Consider the following 23888-nt stretch of genomic DNA (forward strand, 5'->3'; position numbering starts at 1 on the left):
TAAAAAACCGTTACACGCATTTAAATTATGGCAGCAATTATCGGCGATTTGAACTGAACGATAACGATACTTTCATCGATATTAGCCCGCGCTGAAATCGTAGGGCAGCACGCATTATGCAACACTGGTCTTGAAGTATTTTCTCCTAGTCCAGCTTTGGTAACACTTAAGTGCCATTCTCACAAAAACGCTATCAAAACAAAACAAACTTTTTGTTATTGTTTTTTAATCCGGTGGTTTAATTAGTGAAGCTTAAATTGAAGTAATTCCCGGAAATGGAGACAACAGCAAAATTTCTACTTTGCTGCAACTGGGCCATGTGCATCCGGATGAGTTTTTCCAGAGCGTGGAGTTGATGACAGGTGAGTACCTGGATAAATACTGTCGCTGTGTCAGGTTTACTATATCCTACATTCATTACAGGGTATCACTTTCGCCTGGAAGTTCAACAATTCGCTGCTCGTGAGGTAAATACATAGTTCTGAAGAAGCCAGTTGGCAACTGAAACAATTGACAGGACTCGCTTTCCATGTCCACCACAGGACAGCTTTGCTCAATGAAATAAGCCACACAGATCTATCCTCCATCAACTGAGTCATTTGCGCCCTACTTTATTGTAGCCGAAGCCTTACTAAGCGACACCTTTTAAATCTGAAATTATCAATTCAACTACCTAATTGATAGTTAAACAAGAATATTCAAGGATACTAAAGCCAGAAAAGTCATATAAAATATTTCATCTAACATTCTTTATTTAGTTGTCGAACACTAGAAAGAGTAATCAGTTTGACACGCCGATGATTGGTAATTCCCAATAAATTCAATGAACGTTACCTGGCAGAAATATCATTGCGGAAGCAATTGTGTTCTGATTTCGAATTTTTGTATTTGGTCTGGCTAAGCCATAAACCCGTTTTTGCAATGTGGCGACAATTGGTCAATAAAAAGCTGAGGAATCTTAGCCAACAGCATCAGTCACTGACAGACCAACCAACCCAAACAATTAAATCAACATGAAGGTAATTTAAAGTACAACTTTCAGAATGTTAATATAATTTATTAAAGGATTCGATTGTATTTTCCTTTAGTTCCTCATCTGCTTGACTCTCTGCATTGCCGCCGCCCAGGCTGGCTTCATCGCCTCTCCGGTGAACACTTATGCCCCTGCTCCAGCTTATGCCACCTATGCCGCTGCTGCTCCCGTGGCCTACAGTGCTCCAGTGACCACCTATGCTGCTGCAGTTCCTGCATACTCCACTTATGCTGCCGCTGCTCCAGCCTACACTGCCTCGGTCTACAGTGCTCCTGCCTATACTGCTCCTGTGGCCACCTATGCAGCTCCCATCACCACCTACTCCGCTCCAGCCATCGTCAGTCCCTTCCTGAAGAAGAAGTAAAGAGGATCCTTGTATAACCCACTTCCAAACGATTCGATAAACTAAATATAATGGCAATCCTAGCGAAAGCTGTGGACTTTTTCGAATAGGCTTTACAAAGAGGTTCAAAACTATAACTATAAAGTTCTAAGATGACAAGACTGAAATGACATCGATTTGCCTCTGTTCACAGCTAATTTATTGCATTATCGTACAGTATAATAGCCAATTAATTCCATTCGGGTCGACTCAAACGCCCAAAGAATAGTATTTTAGTATCCTCTACGATGGCAAACAGGAAGGGACGATTGCAAGGCATCTGTACGGCCCTTCTCCTCGTTCGCGCAACTTCAGTATCTGCAAATTAGAACAGTTTAAAAATCCAAAAGGTACAGAAAAATCCAGACTAAACCTGTGGCTGCTGAACCTGTGGCTCCTATTTCAGTCACCTGAATAGAAACCAAGTGTGCAATGCTGTCGACCCTCAACGTTTCCTTGGCTTTGGTGAGATCGGAGAGATTGGCATGGTTGAAAATACTCTTTAAACCGAGATCTATCAGTGGTTGGGCCATATCTTGCTCGTATTTTATCTTGAACTTGGGCAGGGTGATGTGAACTCTTCTCAAACTCATTTCGTCCAGGTCGAGATGCTCCAGATTGTCCTCCAGATTGCCGATGCCCCGGAAAGTTCTGGGCACAATGATGGCCAGGGATAAAGATGACCCTTCGTAGGGCAGCGTCACAATGTGCGAATCTAGTGCACTTTGAAATCTGTACGGGAATTCTCCCACTATGTCAATCATTTTCACCTTAACCGATCGCTTCTCATCCGGCAAGTAAAAAGTGCTCTCGACAGAGTTCAACCTCAAAAAGGCCTCGAAGCTGACGGCATTTGCCAGGATAACCTTGGCACCATCGTCCAGCATGGAAGGATCTATGAGATCATCGATCCTTCCCTTCGTCGTCTTCGATATCCACTGGTTCACCTTGTTGGCTCCCTGGGCACTGAGATCCGTGCTCTCGGCTTCCGTGCTGAAATAATTCTTGGACAATTTCTGGAAGCTTGGTAGAATGGGAAAGCCATTCGACAGGAACATTCTACTCGAGATATTCAACTCGGGATTCCTTGACTCTACAAAGGCCTCCAGGTCCTGATCTTTTGTATACCAAGGATGGCCCAGAATGTCCTTCAACTCATCCTCACTTTCTCCGCTGGCTCCTAGGTAAACTTGAGCCAAGGCCTCATAAATAGCCGGTGGACATATGACCATATTGGTATCGGATAGTTCTAGAAGCACCCTCGAAACCAACTGAAGAGTAGTAAACTTTCTACAAAGGACCTCATAAGTAAGGCAGTATAACAACAGAAGACTACACACGATCCTCGACATGGTTAAAGAGTTTCTACTAGACTATTTCTAGATTACCCATAAAACAACTTCAGTGAATTCGCTACAGATTACTTGTTTATTTACGCTTGTTAAATGCCTATAACATATTGGATCGCCACTATAGCTACAGTTTGACTTACGATCTAGGGAGTGCTAGAAAGCGAAATACAAAGAGATGTTCGGATGGTCTCAATGGAGATTGTGGCTCAAGTACATGGGACTCTTCGGCGGAGCGTCGACCTCCTCGAAGTCGAAATCCTCCGTTTCATCCTCGTTCCAGCGCACCGTGCGATCACTACTGATATTTTTGGATCGATTTTCATCGATTTTCGGTGGAGTGTGGCGGGGAGAGAAAGTAAGTTCAGAATATATAGACTTTGTCGCTGTGAACACAATAAGAATTTGTGTGTGTTTTGGTTGGTACTCTTGTCTCTCTGGCATGTGCTCAAGATTCGATCAAATAATCAAAAACCAAAAGGCAAAATCAAAAATCAAACTCATTGGCAACTGAAAAACGGTTAATAACGTTGGTAGAACCTGTTCAAGCCGGCCGCTGGGGGAGGGGGCGGCGGTGGGGCGGACCTGGGCGGCGTTCGTCGGGCGCTGAAAGATCATTAAAACCATTATCAATATCACATTACCCAAGGTGTCACAGAAATCTCAAGTGATCGTAAGGTCGTTTAATTTTTCTGGACTCTTGAAAACCCTATGACTGTGTGTTTCTGGGTATTGCAATATTTAGATCCCATTTCGTCATGGTTACGAAACAGTTTCATTCATAAATTGGTCAAATTATAAATATACCAATTAAGTATGGTGCTTTTAAGGTTACTTATGATACTGTGCCTTTAAATCTAATTCGATTACAATCGTAACTAGCGTGAAGCATTATAATTTTTATTAATTATCCGCATTGGTTCCAAATACCTGTTACACTTTAAGACCCTATCATATGGGACCATTCTGAATTAAAGTTATTTTTTATGATCATACCACCAATGTAGATTATTAGTAAACATTCTCAAGATCGTTAATATTTTTTCGATCGAATCCACACTAATTACGATCATAGTTTCACACCAGTCATAAAGGAGGTTATGATATTTTATTTAAAATAGTAAATAAATAGATCATAAGATTTCTGTAACACCCTAAAATCTCTCCAAACTTACGCCGCAACGTCCGCATCCAAATGGCCTCCAGCACCGTAGGCATCGCTTTCGTCCAAGTCGAATTCATCGGTGCCGGTGCGTTGGCTATGGGTGATATAAGGTTATTCACTTTTCAGTGGTATAGAATATATTATCATATTATCATATCATAACTGAACTAATGGGTCGGGTGAGATTTGGTGGTTGGTTCAGTGACTTTGGCTGGGGATTATCTTTGGTGTCCGGGACAGGAGGCACGGCACTCACAGACGCTGATTCCGCTTGTTGACAATGTCCTGCACAGCTCGGGCGGTCAGCGAGACCTTGCTCTTGAGACGCATCGGCGTCCGGGGCATCGGAATGGCGGCCGGAATGTCCGGGTTCACGCTGAGCACGGGAGTTATGGGACGCCGGGCCGTTTCACTGCTAGCTCTATCCGCATTGGCACTACGTCTACGGCAGAGAGAGTGAGCAAAGTGGACTGGGTGGTCTCGGGACTGTCGGGGTCACCAACGCGGTCACTTACAACTTGGTCCTAGCACGGAGATTCGAGCGCTGGCTGCGCGGATCGGGCCTTTGTTCGGGACTAACACTGGACTGATTGTGGCTATAGATCTGGTTCTGGTTCTGAGTCTGATTTGGATTTTGATTCGGGGCCTGCCACCCTCTGTCCTCGTGGGCATCCTCAAAGTCAAACTCCTCAGTGCCTTGCCGGCGACTTGGGGTTAAGTTGGGGTTAATTTGGGGTTTCTAAGGTATCGCAAGGGACCTGCACTTACAGAGGCGTCTTGATCTTATTGCGCGACTGCCAAATATTGAGTATCTTTCTAGTCTGACTGGTCTCGCGTTCTCGCTCATGCGAGTTGGCCCTACTGGGTCCGCTGGATGAGCCCCAATTGTCATCCTCGGGATCGTGGCGCCTGATATGCAACATGGAATGGAATGAGATGAAGTGGCTTAATCAGGGGATGGCTACTCACAGCTGCTGGCGACTGCGATTGCGCACCGGCGTGTTCAAGGCGGAGACGTCGCGACCCCGGCTCAATTCCCGCTCCCGACTCCGCTGATCCCGTTCCCGCACCCGCTCCCTGTCCGATTCCCGCTGACTCTGCTCCGGACGACGTTGTGGTTGTTGCTGCTGCTGTCTCGATGGAGTGGAGTCCTCGTCGGCCAGGTCCAGGGTTTCTTCAGTGGCAGTGCGTCTTCTGTAAGGGTAAACACTTCGACATTAATAGGTGGAGTATGAGGAAAGGAATGAAATGAAGTGATCTAGGTCACCAATCACAACAGTCATCTATGTATTTCATAGATTTTAATAAGTAAAGCTTTGAACCCAGAAAATGGAGTGTCAATCACATTTGATATGTAAAATAATTAGAAATCGGGGTCACCAATCACTGATTCCATAGCAAGGATGATAAATATCAATTTTCAATTCATATTTGTACATTAAAAACCAATATATGTGTATAACAACATCCAATTGCCATAATTTGAGAAAAGAAATTTAATGATTGCTCAATAAATTGGGATCACCAATCAATATTTTATAACAATCCCATAGCAAGGATTTTAAAGTTCCATTTTCGATTCTAAATTGTTCTAAAGGCCAATTCATAAATAACGATCCTTTTCTTTTTCGAAATTAAATAATTGGCGCCCAACGTGTGACTTACAGTGGTGGCTTCGGTCTCGCAGTGCTGCTAGTGCTTCGCTCCCGGCTCTGCTCCCTCTTTCCGCTCCGTCCGCTGGTCGTCGCCGAGCTGCTCGTCCGTTGCTTCTTCCGCCCGCGACTCCCGCTCCGCTGCTCCTGCTCCGGACTCCGGTCGCTCCTCCTGTGCCTGCCCTTGCTGCGCGACTGGGCCGCCTGCATGGCATTCAGTCGCGTTTGCACGGTGATCAGGTTCAGGCCCACCGGAGTGCCAATGGCCCAGAGGAGCAGCGTGAGGAAGATGAAGAAGGTCAGGCCGTTGATGAAGTCCACCATGTTGCGGCAGATGAAGGTGCGGCTGGCGTCGAAGGTGTCGTAGAAGGGTCGGCACTTGGTGGTGGTGTCGCCCAGTTGGGACTCCATGGTGGCACGACTGGTGGTCAAGTAGGCCTTCAGGCTGTGGCGGTAAAAATATTAGGCGTAGCTCGAAAAGTAAACCATTCTTTTCCAAAAATAAAATAATTTACTAATATTTTTGAAGAGCTAGTAAGCTTGTTTTTTCACTGCATACTTTTAGACACCTTTAAACCTAATAGCACTTGAGTTACAAGGAAGCTTAGTTTGTCTCACGATTATTAATATTGTTTTCTTGAAAATTCTAAAGTTTCTGAAAGCACAATGCCTTCCGTCTGAACTTTAAGTACATTTGAATATACTCCTATTTATAACCTCTACTTGAATTTACCGAAATAACATCTAGACAATCAAACGACAATTTGATTGTTTATTGGCCATATCGTGTAGAGAGCACTTGAGTTCCTAAGTGGCTGCAACAATTCTAAACTGAATGCAAGAAACTTCTTTGGCCTAAAACAACCAAGGACATTTCTCAAGTCCCGGCATCAAAATATTTAGCATTCCTGCCCAATTCACCTATCATAAATGCGATTGTGTGTGGCAAGCGTAAGTGGGCACTTGGAAAAACACTAAAAATGCAATCATGACACTTGGCAAACTTAATCAAACGATTAGGACTTTCAATTATCTGATAAAGCCGGAAACTGTGTGCACTACTCCCGAGTGCACGACTGCAATTGTTTGAGTTGTTTGCTGCTCTGCCAGTTGGGGAAAGAGCAACACAATAATAAAACTCAAACACGCCGACAGACCGAGAATACGGCTTCAAGTGCGCTGCAGGCGGTCGGAAAAGTGACTATGGTTAAATGGAAGACTTTTTGATGGAGTGGGGGGTCTTGACTTTTGGTAGAAAGCCATTGGGACTTTGCCGCAATTAACAGTGGCCAGGCTATTTTCAGGTGTTTAGAAGTTTGATTTTCGCTTTAAAGGTAAAACATCTCTAAAAGTATGCTACGTTATATTTAGAATTGTATTGCCCCAGGAACTAAATGAGAGTTGAGACGAAAAAAAAGTATTACGGACAGCGACACAAAGAAGAATCGAAGTGTGCTCAATATTAGATAGACGCGTGCACGAAGGCATGCTTTGTGACTTTACAAAATTCAACCCTGTCCTAAATATATCGTTATTATGCCTAAAAAATGCAGTGCTATAAATCTGTGCGATTTATGATTTTACAATTCTTGTGATATTTTAGTCCTAAAGATTTGTAAATATTAGTAATTTATAAATACTAATAACTTTATTTTATTATCCTTGAAATTTAAGATTTCTTGCGAATTTAAAAGCCTATAGGCTGCAGTATTGTATTGTTTGCCTTATTCTTCTCCCAATAATAAAAGGGTGCTATAATTTGATCCCCCCCATAGACCCATATATCTTACCGATCCGTGTAGGCCCTGGTCATATTGTGGCAGATCTCGCCGGCCTTGTTCTCCAGGTAGCCCTGGATGCTCTTCAGGTGGTTGAGCGTCTGGTTGACCTGCTTGGCCCAGGGATCCCGCTGCAGCTCGAGGGCCGTCAGGTGGTAGAGTATCTCGTTCTGCAGGTTCTCCAGGGGCTGCAGAATGGAGGCCTGCAGCCGCTTGGACCGGCTGCCCAGGGTGGTCATGCGCGAGGACGTGGCCACATCCTGAATCTGGCGACACAAATCGGATGAGTGAATCGGATGCATGCGGTATTATGCGGTTCACGTAGTGGGCCCCCGTTTCCCCCCCTTTTAATTGAAACTAATCAGGCGGTGTCCGCTGCAACTCACCTGCAAGGCCACCCGCTGCATCTGATCAATGAACGTGGCCAAATCCTTTTCGGGCGTGGGCGCACCTACGCTGCTGCGGTACGTGGTCAAATTGAACGAGGACGTCTGCAGCATGTTCTCCAAAATGTTCTGGACGGATTGCGTGAGCGAGAGGAGCGTGCGGCCGGACACGGAAATCGCATCGATGGCGGTGGACACTTTGGGGAACTGCCTCAGGTCGGCGATTTTGCTGGTATTCACGAACGCATCCAATTGAAAGACATTGTACGATGCTTGATTTTGCTCGCAGCCTCTGTGTGGTTGTAGTTGCGTCAAAGAAATGTCAAAAAGATTGGATCGGATTGGATGGAAGCCTCCTTTAATATCTACGGGTGGGGGGAGCATCTCTGCAAACTCGGCCATTTATGCCCAGGCCCATACCCCGCATGCATGTGCATTTTGTAGCTGCTCGGATAATTGGAATCGTGCTTAAAATTTGCGGTTACAAGTGGGCGGTGCATTTTCGAGTGGGTGGTGCGTGCGGCTAGTTGAATTGGCATTGGTGTGCTTGGGTTTGGGTTCCCTGCAAAATTGAGTGCCATGTGGCTAGCAAATTTCACTGGGCTTTCAAAACTTTGTGGCTTAGGGCGGACTGCTTTCTGCACCCATGAGTTCCTCAGTTCCAGTTCCTGAGCCCCCCAAATGGGATGGATGGGATTTCGAAGCCGAATAACTTGGCAAGTCGAGGATGAGAGTGCGTTGCGGTGGCCCAAGTTTTGCCGAAAATGAGGGGCCGGAAAAGTTCGAGAGTGGCAACAATAATCACAGAAATGGGTAATCACAGTGGAATCGATTAAGAGCTTTTCGTTAGGGATTTCATTGGCTCATGAGGAGATTTCCGAAAAGTGCAGCCAGGCGGTTCGGAAATCGAAATATTCCAAAAAGAGGGGAAAATTTAACAAACCAGAATTTAAGGGGTCTAATCAAGTTTATGAACCTATTGAACCTACAAAAATTGTTATTATTTTACATGGGAACCTTCTTAATTTCCCTCTTAACTGCCAATCGATGAAACCATAAAAACTGGGGAGTAAATGTTTCCACACAAGGTAACTCGGTCTTTGGGGGGCAATCAAAATTACAGGCACGTACAGTATCAAAGTAATTGGATAACAAAATTCGTTACTTCAACTTTTGGGCTACCTGGGAACTCGGTGGTTAGTGGATTTTTCAGACTCACCTGAGGGCCTGGCCCAGACCCACATTGACCACCGAGCGATTGACTCCAACTGGACGCAGTAGCTCTCCGATGATGCCCGTCTGGGGCTCCCGGGCGTATGCATAACCCGGCTTGTCCAGCAGCTTGCCCAGCATATTGTAGTCCTGATCGTAAAGGGATCGGCAGACAAAGACCTCGGCATTGCCACCCACAGCCAGGGAAAATACCCCATAGATGGTAAGACCAATGCTGGCCAGGCAGATGAGCATGACGGCGATGAAGAAGACCACTCCCGACTTCGCATTCGATTCGCAGAGGAAGCAGCAGTAGGACATCAGCATGAAGAGCATCACCCAGACGATCACCGTGCCCGCAATCCAACCCACACTCCAGTAGGCATCCGCCCACTCCTTCAGCTCGTTGTAGGCGGGCTCCAGGGACGACCAGGTGCCCTCCAGGCGCTGCAGCAGTCCGTTTATCGTCGAGGTCAGCTGCTGGGCATTGGCAGTCGTCCGGTGGCGAATGCTCGCCAGCTGCTCCAACGTATCTGCAGATACCGATAAGTTAGGGCCAATTCAATTAGCATCCACAAACCAGAACCCAATGACACTAATTAATATTGGGGGCTAAACTTGAGAAAGTTCTGTGGTTGCACAGGGCAAAATAAGTGTTAAGGTATTTACAATGTGCAATAATTTACAAGTGAAATAATATAAATATATTGTTATGAGTATAAAAGATATCGAAAAGGATTTAAAATCTCCTTTAAAGGTGTTTAAAAGTATGCTTTGAATATTTGCAAAACATACTGTTGCATACTTTTAGCCATTTTTACCTCTAAAAGAAATTCTAAATTCTGATTGGAAATAAAATGATGATTATATTCGGTCCATTCATTACATGATATAAATTTTTCCCCCAGTGTTTTCAACTGTATGTTTCGGAAATTGCATTGCCAGATTCATAGGGTTTTGAAAAGGGGGGCGATTGGGAAACCTGACACCTGTGCTATTGATTGAATTGTACACTTTAGCCTTAGTTGGCATAATTGGGTTTTGGGTTTTGGCCAGGGCGCTCAATATGGATTTTGATGTAGGACTGGCGATTAACTTGGCCCGGTTGAAAGCCAAACCTAAATCTCTGGGCCCCGCACATCCTTTTATTTTGATTGCCGTACTCACAGTTCCGTTCATATGCCGTGTCATGTTTAACTTGTTGCGGGAAATTGCTGAAAATGGAACGTGACACGCCAACTTCCGATGTCAGATTTTTGACAGTGGCACCGAATTCAATTTCGCCCAAGTAGCGCATACGGAAGATGCTCTGGTCCTCTTGCAGCTGACAAATTGTCAGCGATGTCGTCGTGCCGTTCCGTTGTCGTTCCGTTGTCCAGGAAATAAGATATTGCGGGTGAAATTAGAAAAACAGTGAGGTCCGAAAGGGAGAAAGGGGGAGGAAAGGGGCAGAAAGCGAAGGAAGTCAGAGTACAAATTATTTATACGTTCAACTAGAAACGAAGGTTAACTGAGAAGGAATCGAAACGGGGGATACCCTAGACTTTTCTAAAAGTAATTAAAATGATTTCAAAGTAGAATAGTAAAAAATCAATGTAAGCACATTGAAAATGTAATATTTAAATAAAATAAAAACATTTAAATTGTACAACATATATGTATATATATTATATATTTTTTTTAAATATTTAAGTTTACTAAATAAAATCTCATTTAAATGGGAGATTCCAAAGAAATCACAAAAGATTTAATGTCACTTATAAAGCTGCCCAAAAGTATGCTGTAAAAAAAGTAAGAAAGTCTTTTGAGATAAATCCATGTCACTTCATTATTAAAAGTGTTCTGTATTTAGTTTAAAACGTTTTTAGGAAGATTAAAAAATTCAACTAATATTCTGGAACTAAGAGTTATCTTCTTGATGCTAACTAGTAAACCCCGTTACAGGGTATCCTCGTAAAAAGGGATATAATCGAGCGGCGAGGCTGGGCTGGAGAAAAAGGACTCACAGTTTTCAGGGCGTCGACCACGCCGTTCTCCTCGAAGCTGCGTATACGCAACGTGTCGCACAGCGGGCGGTCGCGGTACGTGCACTGGCGCTGCAGCACGGACAGCTGGATCTGCAGCTCCTCCATCCTGGCAGCCGCCTCCTGGGAGAGCTTCAGGGCCCGGCCCACCGTCTCCTGCAGCATGAGCACGCGATAGATGAGCTCCGCGTTCGCTGACAGCGACAAATGCACGAAAATATTATTATTTGCAGCGTTATTGTAGCGTGTTTTATTTGGGGGGTGGCTTGCTTTGGTTGGGTTCTGGGTTTTTGGGGATTCAAGGAGTCGCAGCAGCATGATTCCAAATTACACATTGTGTTCGATGGCGAACATAATGGAGTTGTCATCTTGGCAATTGTGTAGGATGACTTTCGCCGCATCCGGCTGCCTCTCCGTTTGCATTCCCCTAATGAAATTGGGCGCAAACAATCGCTTTTTGGTTGAGAGCCGCAGCCAACATATTTACCGATGGCCTGCTATTTGCGACTGCCTTGGGTTCTGATTTTTCAGATTGTTTGGTCTTGGAGTGGGGATAGAGATTTGAGTGGGAAAGAGCAATTTAAGTGGGTTTCTTGGAATAATAGATAATGAGAATTGCCTAGGAATCTAGAAAAGCCTAGGATGTTTATTAAAATATTCGTTATCTATTATAGATATTGAAATATCAAATATATTAAATTGTGTTTGCTTAAAAAAAAAGAACCTTTTGCTTAATGATAACCAAGTACTTAGTACCATTAACCAATTCTAACTCAAGGTTGTCCGCTCAAGAGAGCGTACTTTAAATAATGTTTATGTAAAGATTATTGTCATAATTAAGACTTAATTGGGTCCTACTGTTTGGAAATAACAATAACTAATTTGAAACAAAGGTTGACCGCTCAAAAGAGCGTCCGTTCGTAACTACAGACTAATGTCTCTCTAAAACAGAAAATGCAATCAATGGAAATAGGGATGCGAGTGAAATTAAGAGAGGAAAAGTGTAAAATTTAAAGCCCCACCCAAAGGTCACACCCTTTTGGGGCTCGTAATTTATTGGGGCTGGTTTATTGTCATGTTTGGCCAATAGCGGGTGTTGGAGGGATAGGCCTACTGGCCATGCAGTCCATGCTGGGCGCTAACAATGGAAGTGGAATTTGGGTCAAGTCCGTAACCAGACAATCGCATGGCCAAACCAGTACATCGCATGGGGAGCACTTAACCATCCGTACTTTCGTACTCACCCAGGCTAAGTGTCGTCAGTGAATCATACGCCAGCTCAAGGCCAGTGTGTGCGGATATTTCCGCTTGAATCGGCTCGCCAAGGAGAACATCCACGTCTGCAAGGGATATAGATATAGAATCACATATATTTAGATTCGCAGTGCGGAGAAAGTTGCAGCATAATGCACGGATCGAAGGCTATAAAATGGGCGGGAGTTCGAAGTCGAGTGCCTGGCGACACAAAGTTGGCACAAACTTTTCGCTACTGACCTTCCAGGTCTTTGACGACCCGCTCCACGGAAACGTGGAAGCCATTATCCAGTTTGTGTTTGATTTGTATATGCGTGTCCTTCAGGAAGACCTCCACGTCGTGCACGGCTGACTTGACCATCTCGGGCGTCATCTCGATGCCGGCGGACAGGCGACTGTTGGCGTAGAATATGCTAAAGTCGCTCAGCCTGTTGGAAAGGGGTACTCGTTACTTTTTTATCTAACCCACCCAAAAAGTTAGGAACTCACGTCAGCAGGATGAAAACAATCCACAGGGTGATTAATCCGGCGCTCTTGCGACATCGCAAACTCTCCTCCAGCGATTCATCGCGGATGTTACAGGGTGCATTCCGTATGTGGTCCACCTCCTCCTGGGTGGAGCGGCGACCACAGCACCAGGCACAGGTGGCGATCAGGGGAACCAGGGCCAGGATGGCGAACACGCTCATCAGGGCTATGAAGCCAGACTCGATTTTAATGGCCTAAATGGGGGAATGGGACTATTATCATAGCATTGCATCTACCCTAGAACCACTCACATTGGAGGCAAAGTCCAGCAGGCTGGTGTTTTTGTGTAATACATCGCGTATGGAATCTGAAATATTAAATAAATAGGGGTAGTTTTCGTTTCAGGGAAATGATTTAACGTTGAGTGCGATATTATTCGATAACTAAAATTTCGATATATCTAACCTATGGATATAACATTGAGCCCAATACTTTTTCGATTTCATATCAGATTTTTTCTTTCGATATACACTCCTAATATGATTCCAATTGACTTTTGCTACATAAATCTACATAAAACTATGATTAAAAGATAGAAAGCTGCTTAAAAGATATGACCCTCTTTTAATAATAATGTCTCAACTGCCTTTTATTTCACAACCTGCTCGGAAGCATCACTGGACAAGGGATCCGCCTGCTCCTCGTTCAAATGCTGGATGACCACCACGTTGCAGAGATTCGCCTGGACCAGAGTTCGGGTGTCCGTTTCGAGGAGTTCCTGTCGCGGAAACGCGGTCATGAGCACGAAGTTTCGACTGGAGAACTCCGGTCTGGCCAGTCGGGCATACCGATAGAGATCCCCCACGTTGTGGGTGAGATTGAAGCGTCCTGCCACCCGACTTCCATCTGCCATCCTCAACTGAACCGTCGTAATGGCGGCCCCCTCGTTGAGTTGCAGCGACTGGGGCTCCACGGGCAGGGGCACCAGACCCACGACAATCCGCGATGGAGGACTGTTCAGTGGTCTGCCGGGTCCCATAAATTGTTTCCGCGACAAGTGACGATAGGGTTCGTTGGTGTGATCCTGCACACTCAACTGAACCCTGGGAACTCGGAGCATTTCCTCCGGGAACTCGCCACTCAAGACAGCGCGCAGGAATCTTTCGTTCTCCGGCAGAGCATATGGCCTCAGGGAGCCATCGTCCAGGGAGAAGCCCTCCGACCAGAGATGCAGCACCACAATGGTGTGCTCATCGTCGGTGGGTTCAGTGTCGGAATCTTCCTCGGCTGCCGAGCGAGGAGGCGGATTGATGGGATGGGCACTGCCCAGGCGAACGCCATGGCCCCAGACCCTCAGACTCCGATCGCTATCGTTATTCGTGATGGCCGGCGTGGAGTTATTGATGTTTACCCGCTTGCCCACCGGAGGAACCTCGTGATCGGAGGAGCTGTCCGAGGCTCCCGCCTGATAGCCATCCTGCTCCGGGCTCTCCCTCTTCCGGGAGTGCTGACTCAGCAGGGATTGGAGATCGGGATGGCTTCCCTCTGGCTCTGGCTGCTCCTCTTTCTTAGCCGCCGCATCCGATTCGTAGGAGCTACTGGCTATGTCCAGAGACCAGTTGTTGGAACTCAGATAGCGACGCGCCACCTCCTCACGCACCCCATGTCGCTCCATGAAAGTTCTCAGCTTCTGCTCATCGGTCATCTGGGCAGGCACTACCAATTTTGGGGGATGGATTGAATTTACAAACACATATTGTTCGAATGGGGGTGGGATCACTGTAGCCTGGCCGACTGGGCCTGAAAATCCTTGTGTGGCAGCCACAACCTCTCACCGAACATGCATTTTTAATGGGAAAAGGGTCAGGTACGAGAGAGGTCCTTTACTTGGGGATTAGTGCCATGGAAACTATTTAAGCCCTGATTGTTTTAAACGTATAACAAAGTACTCGTGCACTGGGGGAAATTAGTTGGAATTTTATTATAAGTTAGAAGGTGTTTAAAAATTAACATGAACTATATTATAATTACTTTGAAATAATGTTAAATCTTATTCATTTAACGAAATTCAGAGACTATATGTAACATAAATCAACAAGCTAAAAATATAACCTTGCATACTTTTAGACACCTTTATAAGTGATTTTGAAACCATAGTGATTTCTAGGCCCTCCTAAATCTATGATTTTTTCTCTTTGTGCACAATTTAACCCAACTCTTGCATCTGTGCTGAATAACTTGCCTACCTATCAAAGCTGTCCTGAATTTACATCTCTAATGCCTTCATTGTTGGCAAGCAGACACCCCAACCAACCGGAAGCCCCTGCCACGATATCCTTCGGAAGCATATATGGTAGTTACACCCCCTCATGGACACAAGGACACGCCCACGCCCATGACATGGGTGCGGGGGGCGGATGAAGACTTACCCAGCGGCAATTCCTCGGGCGTGATAAGCGATAAAAATTCACTAACGTAGGTGAATATAAATGGTCCTGGCGCAATGTCCATGCCTGGTATGCTGTAGGTAAAAAATGTGACCGCCGTTGTTGCTGCTGCTGCTGCCGGCGTTGTTGTTGTTGTGGCTAATGCTATTGTGGATCCTGCGAGGGCAGACGTCGTTGGTCCTCCGCCAAAGGATCCGAAGCCCGCCGCCATCGCTGCGGATGACGAGGACATAATTGTTGTTGCGGCTGGCGTTGGCAGTGTTAGATTACGCTGGTCCATCTTCGGTCGGTTCCTGGTCCTCCCTCCGTTCTGCGAATGAATTAATGCGGAACAGGCATGACCATGAATAGCAGAGGAAACCCGGGAGTGAGCCCCCCTTTTCCAGCCAAACAAAAACCGAAACACTCACATGGGGCCTCTTCCGCACCGAGAATGTTGTAAAATATTTTCGGAATTTTATGTTCCAATTATGCATTCATATGTATGTTCCTACTCCGGCTTGCAGGCTAGGATTTTGGGCTCCCCTCTAGTAACTCACACTGACTATGTGACATTCACCAAATTAATGAATATTGCTGCTTCGTGGGGAATTTTCTTATATATTTTTCACACAAATTAATTTTGTGGGAACTAAATTTGGTTTATTAAATACAGAATGAGCCTTTTTTGTGGTAGCTTAAAGGTGAGTGATAGTTTGGTTAATCATGTAGAGTGCAGTTTATATCATGTCATTTCACATTACGTATACGTAATATTCATATTGTTCTTTATATTTTTACAAAATCATCAAAAATGTAGAAAAAGTCTTTTGAAGTCAGAAATAATTTTTTTCTTATTGCTTTAATATTATTAAAAAATTTAATTTATATAAAAGGAATTTCAAATTGAATATACTATTTTTTTAAATATTTATCCTTGCCAATCTAAGCTAAGCTTTTAATTGTTTCGCCGTATTTTATTAAGCATACGCAACGTATGCTTGAACCGTTTTCCATTCAAGGTTCTGTTCCATTTAATCGGCGTCCCTGAATATTGCCTTGAATTGAATTCTTCACCTCTTAATTCTATTAATTTCATTTTTCGCTTTTGTTGCTATCTTGTGCTGTCTTTGCCCTTTCGAATGTTGTTAACACACAAAATAGAGACAAAAAAGCAGAGAAAAAAGACTCTCTTTTTCACCTAATACAGTACACATAACAATGGGTAATGACTTTCAGAGACTGTGAAATTACTCTTTCTGTGCTTTTTTCTTCTCTTTCCCCACCAGACATCTCTTTTTGCAGGGGGCCTGAGGAAGAAGTACGAACACCCCGGGCCGAAGAAGCCCCCCAAGTGTCCGTTGGCAAACTCAACTCATTTGTTTTCCTTGACAATACCACGTTCGCCGATTGCCGTTTGCCGCCTTTATCGGCCATTCATGTTGGCCAATGGCCATACTAATTGCTCTGCCAGGGGACTTTTGAGAATTAGACCAAACCAATACAGATGGCTGGCCGAACTTAAATAGTCTTGAGCTGGAAAGTGGGTCATTAAAACTCGATACCCGATGCATTGGGTGGGATTTCGCCATGGCTCCCCATGGTTCTATCTCTCTGCACACATTATATAGATATATACATATGCGATTCTGTTGGCCAAGTGGACACGAGTCAAGGCGTTCGAATTTGCTGGCCAAGCTCTTTCGAAGGCAACTCGATACGCAATGTGTGGACTTGTTGTCGGCTATTATCTCCCTATTATTGTAGCCATTGCTCTGCTTGTTGGAAAGATATTAGTGAAAGCCGTCCAATGATAACGGAGACGAAGTATTATGGAGCGAGGTGGCAGAGTTCAATGCATTGGGTCACACCCAGTAAAAGGCTTTCAGAGCGGCTTACAGTGGAGTTATTCACATGTCGTTACAATGGGGAAGATATTAAGGCGGTTAGGTATGTTAGAAATATCTGGAGATTTTAAATCAATAGTTGAAAAGCAATTCCCAATAAATTGATAGAAAATACATTTTATTTTAGTCTGTTAAGCGTCTTTGAATTTGTTGACAATACTTTTGATACCTTAAGGTATGTAAAGAAAAAGAATATTTATTTGTTGCCTATTTTTTGGCGCATAAATATTTTATTTGAATTCTGCGGAGTTTATTTAAGATTTATATTTATTTGTTGCCTATTTTTCGGCGCATAAATAATTGATTTAATTCCTGCCCAGTTTTTTAGACAATCTATGTGTACCCACAACGCAAAGTACAACTTTTCCAAAACGAAGTCAGCAATTTGCATTAACTTTAATGAGTCAGACTTAACGCTCCAGTTTGTGCTAATGCACCGGATCCGATTAATTAACAAATTGCACGCCAAATGAACTTACGCACCTCGTTTGGGTCCCCAATTAATTGATTGATGTCGATTCGAAGCCCTTTCTCGCTAAAACACTTACATACACACACACTTTACACAAGCAAATATCGTGTGATTATGGGTTTGACTTTGCGAACCATGCTTTTAATTGAACGTTATTTAAATTCGATTGCAATTAGTTTGATATGTTGATTCGTTTCGTTTATTTGAACATTCCGTTACCGAAACGGAGCCCGAAATTGAGTTGAAATCGATTCGTAATTGAGCACATTTGAAAACACGGTTTTTTCGCTTTTTGGCTCACGTTTATTGACCGTTTGCGAATTTGCGACAATTTTTCGGTGTTTACATTGCAGGCAATCAACCCGACAATTATCAACCAATTAATTATTCATTTTCACATAATTAGCAATGGGTGTGAGTTCAAAGTGTGTGTCCTGGACTCGATTTACTCCGTGATTCTGCCACAAAGCTCGACCAGCGCCGCTCGACGACTGAACGGTGAAAAGGTTTTAGGCCCAAATAATCAGCAAAGAAAACTTAGAAATTTTTCCCTGTTTTACTATTTGCATTAACGAGCAGCGAGTGAAAATGGACAAGGGGCGTATGGTGAGTATGGACTTGTTGGCTGCGAGTTTTCTTTGCTCAGGCGAAAAGCACGTGCTGCTGAGGCGGGAAAAGCAATTGGGAAAAAAATATCAGCAGAATTATGATGGTATTAATGGTATACCCGCATTTTAACGGATCCGAACAACCAAGATGGAATTTTTCTGAAAACGCGAATTCTTTAGAACATGTTTTTAAGTTAGCCAAAAAGTATGCTATATTTTCAGCAAAAATCTAATATGTGCTATATTATCGTAGATACCAGATGTTGTTACCCTAATTCTCTGCAAGACATCTTGTGAGATTTAACAGCATAGCCTCGCTAAGAGCTCTTTAGTTTTCGTGGAAACGCCAAATATATCTCATAAGTACTAACGACCAATTTCGCAGTTTTTGTTTGTGTTGGCGGCACAGGCGCCTTGAGCTTTGCATTAAGTAGACTTTACTTTAAAGTTGCATCAACGCCAAGCCAGACAAAGTTTTGCCATCGCTGAAAGCCGAGAGCGGAGCAGGCTAAACTTAAGCACCACTATGGCGATGGCGATGGTGATGGAGATTCGAGGAGGGGTCGTCATTTTCCCCGCCATTTTCCTCAACATATTGTCACAGCTCGCAGCGGGAGACGCCAATGACAACGACAACGAAAACGACAACGGCTGCATCCGTGCCAGAAGTGCTTTTCATGGCTAAAATTCAATTTGCCTTTGATTTATGCATTTTACGTCAGATTTGCACGCCGGCCCCAAGAGGCTTTCAAACTTAAAGTCTGAACTGATGGAACTCAGTTGGTCGCTCTTAACCGGAAGCATCCGCAAAGGTGCATCCAGTTTGATGGCACCACATTCACTTCCGGTCGTTTTTGGGGACCTCGTCTCTTTGTGTGCATTTGTCGTCCTTTGTGCGTTGTATCAATGTCTGTTGGGTCACAAATGACTCGAGCAGAAATGCAACGGCGGTTGCCGGGGGCCACCAAAAAGTCGGGACCATCAAAGGTGCAATGTGGTTGCAAATTTGCGAGAAACCAACGGACAATCATATGAGCTGGTTGTCTAAAATTCAATGTAGATGTTACTTTAGGTCACATTTGAATACAATTTTAGACAAATCACAAGAGTTTTGAAATCACCACCAAAGGTGTCTGAAAGTATGCTAGAATATATTATGGTGTGCAGACTTTCTTTTAGCCCCTTAAAAACTCCGCGAATTCTTAAGATTATTTTGAACTTTGAAATTCTAGCCATTTTCTAACCAAATTCAAAATTTATTCTCACTCTGCAGGCGATATTTTTACCTAATGTTGATTTTAATTTAAGAAAGCCAGTAGAAAGGGAGTAAGAAAAACACTGCTCAATGAGATCCTAGCGCCACAATCAGTAAGGGACTTTACAGTGACTGTTATCCAATCCTTGTAGTACAGAAAGCTCAGGAACTTCATTGCCTTGCCGCCCGCGCAGCCCAGATGTCCGCCAATGAGTCCCATCAGAGCCCCCTTGCAAATCAGTGGTCCGCCCATGTCGCCGGCACAGGTCAATCCGTCGCCAACGGGCTCCGTGCAGACATTATAATCTGCCGTATACGAATCGTAGTGCTTTTCGCAAAGCGAGGGAGGCCTTAAAATAACGTCCAAATAGAGCAGCTCGTCCGAATAGGGACCGTGCTAAAAATATAGTTATTTTAAAACCTGTAATTGCTTTGGGGCACTGTGTAAACTGTAAGTGTGATGGCAGAGGATGGGTTCTTAGCTCACCTGATATATCTGCCCCCAGCCGAGGGTCACACATGTATCGCCATAGGTAACGTTGGCCGTTTTGCGCATGAGCATCGGCAGAACATTGTGGTTGGAGCTCGGGATTCGTTCGGCGAGTCTGAGAACGGCCAGGTCGTTCTTCTTGTAGCGCTCGTACTCCGGATGGACGACCAGCCGATCGACGGCTCGGGTGTCGGCTTCTTCGTAGTCCGCCAATCGGGTTATATGCCCGAAAACCACACGAATGCCCCGCGGATTCATAGAGGCCTTATAGCGACTATGATATATGGTATGATAACTCGATTAGAGGGTGGATTTCTGGGACTAGTCTTCTAGTACTTACTCCGTTAGGCAGTGGGCTGCTGTGAGGACCGCTCGACTGCTCACAAGGATTCCGCTGCAGAAATGATTATCCCCCCGGTGCCTCACATAGTTGTGGGTGCGAATCGAGACCACGTGACGGGAGAGCCGATTGCTCTTCGGCTTATAGCCACCGGATATCAGCATCTCGAAGGTTTCGTCGCTTATCTCGCCGATCACTCCAAGTTCAGCCTCCGATAGCGATCTACTCAAGATAAGTCCCAAACAAACCACAGTCAGAATTTTCATGGTTCATTTGTTTTCTTTTTTTATGTTGAGAAAAAAACATTTGAAGCATTTGGAAACGGATATAGTGTGCTAATGTGAGACTCTAGGGGATATTACAGTCTTCGATGACTTTTGATACCAATATAACCCATACAATTTGGTAACTACTATGGCATGGTAAATTCTGGTGAATATGCTTGATAGGGTGGTTCCAAAAGTTCTTGTTTTCTTACCTTAATTCTTCCTCATATTGTAATGTACAAGAAACTGGCTTTTATTTTCTAATATGGAGTTTTATTCATTCTAAGATCTAATAATCTCTAAATGTATAAATAATTATAATTACTAAAATAAATTAAAATAAATTGATTTATTTTTCAGCCGAATCAGATGGCACTGATTCGATTGTATCGCACTCTTTTGGCTCTTCTAGCTTACAAAGTCCTGCCTCGATTATTTGAATTTGATGGGGAGGTTGCGATTCAGCCTTAACTTTTCTGTCGCTAGATGGTTTCTTCTGAGGTCGGATGAAGAGATCAAGGCCAGCAAAGGGTGCTTCGATGATCAGGTAGAGTGCGTAGGAAAGCAGCACGGTGATCCCCATATCTGACCAGAAACCAAGCATCTGCGGGGAGGATTTAGAGGTCACAACCGAGCTGTATATCAGAGGATCACACCTTACCATTTGGTAGTCCGAGTAGTACGAGTTCGTCCTGACACTCCTTTTGTTTACCTCCTGGACGAAGACGTGCCAAATGTAGACGGAGTACGAGAGTCGCGACAGAGGCTGCCAGAGGGGAGAGGACAGGAAGCTGTTGGCCAGACCCCCGTAGCCCTGCATGCAGGCGAAGATCACCCAGCAGATGGCCAGTGGCCACCCCAGCCGGGTGAAGGTGTAGTAGGAGGCCTCTTCCAGGGTGGACAGCGCAGGGGTGGACCAATCGGCGGCGGGATACAGAGCGAATATAGAGGTGAACATCATGGCCAGGCAGAGGGTCCATCCAGACCACACGGCCACCCAGTTCAGTCGAAACTTCCTGCCCTGATTGATGTACAGAAAGTAGCCGAACATAAATCCAATGAGCCAAGGAGTACAGTGGTAATGTGTAGAGGTGTATAGTTTTTGGGCCTCTGCATCTGTGCTCCTATGGGTTAAAAAGGTTTATTAAATCTAGAAATCTCAAACATGCTAAAAACTTACTTTATCACCATGGAGTAGTGGTTGACCATCATGGACCCAAAGAGTAAACCAGCTAATAGGGCTATGACAACGATTATGCCAGCAGCTGCCTTCTTGCCCCATATATAGAGGCAGATCAGAAGAATTGGAGAGATGATGAACATCTGCATGTCCACCGAAAGATACCAGGTATGACCAAGGCACTGAAATAGCCAGATAATAACTAAAAGGTCTTCGAGTTGTCACCTTAAACTTACCCTTTCATCAAAGTAGTTATTTACGAACAGCAACGTGCGATACCATCCATTCTCACACACTGTTTTGCCACTGAATCCACCCTTGAAAAGTGGACCATCTGCCACGAGACCCATGAGATTCATATAGATCAGAATCGCCATGGCCACAATGGGAACTAAACGGATCAGGCGATGAAGATACATCAGGGGCACATTAAGTTTACCCTTGGTTCTGTTAGGGTAATTTATGATTAAAAGAATACCTATGGATAATATTTAAAGCCTCACCTATCCATTGATCGTAGAGTAATCAAAGCCACTAGTAAGCCACCGATAACGAAAAACGAATCCACCGAGAAAAAGCCGTGCACATAAAACATCGTGTATGGATACTCTAGCCACTAAAAAAATATTATGTACTGAGTTAACGAATGACGCTGGGTCTTTACATACCCGAGGGACGTAGAAAAAGTTCAGATATGCCGATGCCAGTGAATATCCATACCCGTGGCAGTAAACCACCCAAAAGAGAGACATGCAGCGAATCCCATGAAGGCAGTCGATGACATTCGGGTTGGAATTGGTCTCCACGAGGCGGAAAAGAGCTCGCGAGTTGACCCTGGCTGAAAAGACCTTGACAAACGTAGGAAGTTGACCTGGAAAATGAGGGTTATTAGGGAATTCAATAATCCATACTAAACTGACTAACTCACTTTGATTCTTGCACACGAAATAATCGTAGAGCGTGCAGACCGCCACGATAGAGCCCATCAGCGATAAGAACACTCTGAAATCGGAAGGGTTAGTCAACTTTGATGGGTACAATTACTAGGGCACTCACATGGTAAATATAGTTAGTCCATCCCAGGGCTCGCTTTCACTTGTCTGGCAGCTGCTATCGCTGATACTCATCACTGTGCTGGGGACACTCACGTTGAGTAGGCGCTGACTCATCTGACTCACGAACTTGTTCATGTGAGTGGCCGAACAGGAGGCGGGAAAGCAGGTTGCCGTTCTGAGCTTCCAAAATGCTGCTGCTGCACTGTCTAGTCCTATCATTTTACTGGGGGTAGTCTCCAGAAAGCAGTACTTTCCACGGATGGTGTCCTTTTCGATGTTGAGACACTCGTCGAAGTTTCCCAAGCTGTATTGGTTGCCAGTTAGGATTCCAGAGGGAATGAATCCCCACGCATCGATCACTAAAGGACAGAGATCCTTAACAATAACCAATCAATTGTATTTAATTTTTTTACTCACTTTTCAAGGACCAATATTGGCCGGAACTAAGGCCTAAGGAAAACTCAGTCAAATGCTTGAGGCACAAGAGATCCTGCTGAGTTGGCAATCTGGGATCCAGAAGTCCCAAGTCATTAAGGGTTACATTTTTAAAGTACTCTGCAAACTCAGTTCCCAAAGGCTTGAGATTTCTGAGACTTTGGAATCCCGGCAGGACATCTCCTTCCTTTGGCTGCGAGGCTCCTATTAGGACGAGCCCACTAAGAAAAATAAATCCGACTAAGCTAAGCATTCTCTAAATCGTAATGACTGCTTTTTTCAACCGATAGAAGACTTTATAGGCGAATTATCAAGCTACAAGCCACTTTTGAGATAGTAAAATAAGGCCTTGTCATACAACCCAGAGACATGTAAAAGCTTCAAACAATATTGAATTCCCCCGAAGAAGCCCGATAGTGTTCAGTAATCTCAGGAATTCAAAGTCTACTAACGACCAATTTGATGATTAAGAGTCATAATCAAAGTGAGTTCGGGGAGTTCTTTAGAAAACGTATTTAAATGTGCGATAAGATGGGGATAATCAAGAGTTATTGATTGGCTGGCAGACTATTTGGGGGCATTCGGCTGAAGGTTCTTATCAGGGATCTGTACTCGGAAGTTACTGATATTGAATTGTGCTTTAAGTGCTTACTTAAGAAAACAATTTATTTAACAAATGATATTTGATATGGTTGTGTACTTAAAATAGAATAGTCAATAAAAGTATAATAAAACTTCTTGTTGTCTATTT

At 44.3% G+C, this 23888-nt stretch overlaps 6 protein-coding genes across 6 annotated transcripts; 1 reads left to right on the plus strand and 5 right to left on the minus strand.

Annotated features, from left to right (window-relative positions):
• Window positions 1-663: 663 nt before the first annotated feature.
• On the plus strand, window positions 664-11219 carry LOC108059751 (cuticle protein 16.5). The gene is made up of 3 exons (XM_017145171.3): window positions 664-1019; window positions 1089-3122; window positions 10902-11219. The coding sequence occupies exons 1-2, from the start codon at window positions 1014-1016 to the stop codon at window positions 1395-1397; spliced, it is 315 nt and encodes a 104-aa protein (XP_017000660.2). The 5' UTR covers window positions 664-1013; the 3' UTR covers window positions 1398-3122; window positions 10902-11219.
• Window positions 1539-2767, minus strand: LOC108059746 (serine protease inhibitor 42Dd-like). Its single transcript, XM_017145166.3, has 2 exons — window positions 1789-2767; window positions 1539-1733 (listed from the first exon to the last, which is right to left on the minus strand). The coding sequence occupies exons 1-2, from the start codon at window positions 2765-2767 to the stop codon at window positions 1606-1608; spliced, it is 1107 nt and encodes a 368-aa protein (XP_017000655.3). The 3' UTR covers window positions 1539-1605.
• prom (prominin) lies at window positions 2825-17982 on the minus strand. The gene is made up of 19 exons (XM_017145231.2): window positions 17520-17982; window positions 15133-15460; window positions 13015-13070; window positions 12725-12957; window positions 12476-12663; window positions 12226-12321; window positions 10964-11175; window positions 10125-10281; window positions 8965-9490; window positions 7746-8037; window positions 7372-7625; window positions 5595-6026; window positions 4899-5123; window positions 4698-4838; window positions 4445-4636; window positions 4186-4371; window positions 3940-4023; window positions 3305-3370; window positions 2825-3062 (listed from the first exon to the last, which is right to left on the minus strand). The coding sequence occupies exons 2-19, from the start codon at window positions 15428-15430 to the stop codon at window positions 2957-2959; spliced, it is 3744 nt and encodes a 1247-aa protein (XP_017000720.2). The 5' UTR covers window positions 15431-15460; window positions 17520-17982; the 3' UTR covers window positions 2825-2956.
• On the minus strand, window positions 13307-14493 carry LOC108059798 (NSFL1 cofactor p47). The gene has a single exon (XM_017145230.3). It carries the CDS (start codon window positions 14406-14408, stop codon window positions 13353-13355), a length of 1056 nt encoding a protein of 351 aa, XP_017000719.2. The 5' UTR covers window positions 14409-14493; the 3' UTR covers window positions 13307-13352.
• A 1387-nt stretch (window positions 17983-19369) lies between the features above and the next one.
• On the minus strand, window positions 19370-20554 carry LOC108059758 (chymotrypsin-2). The gene is made up of 3 exons (XM_017145177.3): window positions 20202-20554; window positions 19859-20135; window positions 19370-19768 (listed from the first exon to the last, which is right to left on the minus strand). Exons 1-3 carry the CDS (start codon window positions 20465-20467, stop codon window positions 19415-19417), a joined length of 897 nt encoding a protein of 298 aa, XP_017000666.2. The 5' UTR covers window positions 20468-20554; the 3' UTR covers window positions 19370-19414.
• Window positions 20555-20816: 262 nt separating this feature from the next.
• On the minus strand, window positions 20817-23406 carry LOC108059744 (nose resistant to fluoxetine protein 6-like). Its single transcript, XM_017145162.3, has 9 exons — window positions 23120-23406; window positions 22704-23061; window positions 22576-22649; window positions 22316-22518; window positions 22151-22263; window positions 21884-22094; window positions 21648-21829; window positions 21129-21591; window positions 20817-21071 (listed from the first exon to the last, which is right to left on the minus strand). Exons 1-9 carry the CDS (start codon window positions 23388-23390, stop codon window positions 20817-20819), a joined length of 2130 nt encoding a protein of 709 aa, XP_017000651.2. The 5' UTR covers window positions 23391-23406.
• Between the last annotated feature and the right edge of the window lie 482 nt (window positions 23407-23888).

The sequence above is a fragment of the Drosophila takahashii genome, chromosome 2R, assembly GCF_030179915.1.
Source record: "Drosophila takahashii strain IR98-3 E-12201 chromosome 2R, DtakHiC1v2, whole genome shotgun sequence".
Lineage (NCBI taxonomy): Eukaryota > Metazoa > Arthropoda > Insecta > Diptera > Drosophilidae > Drosophila > Drosophila takahashii.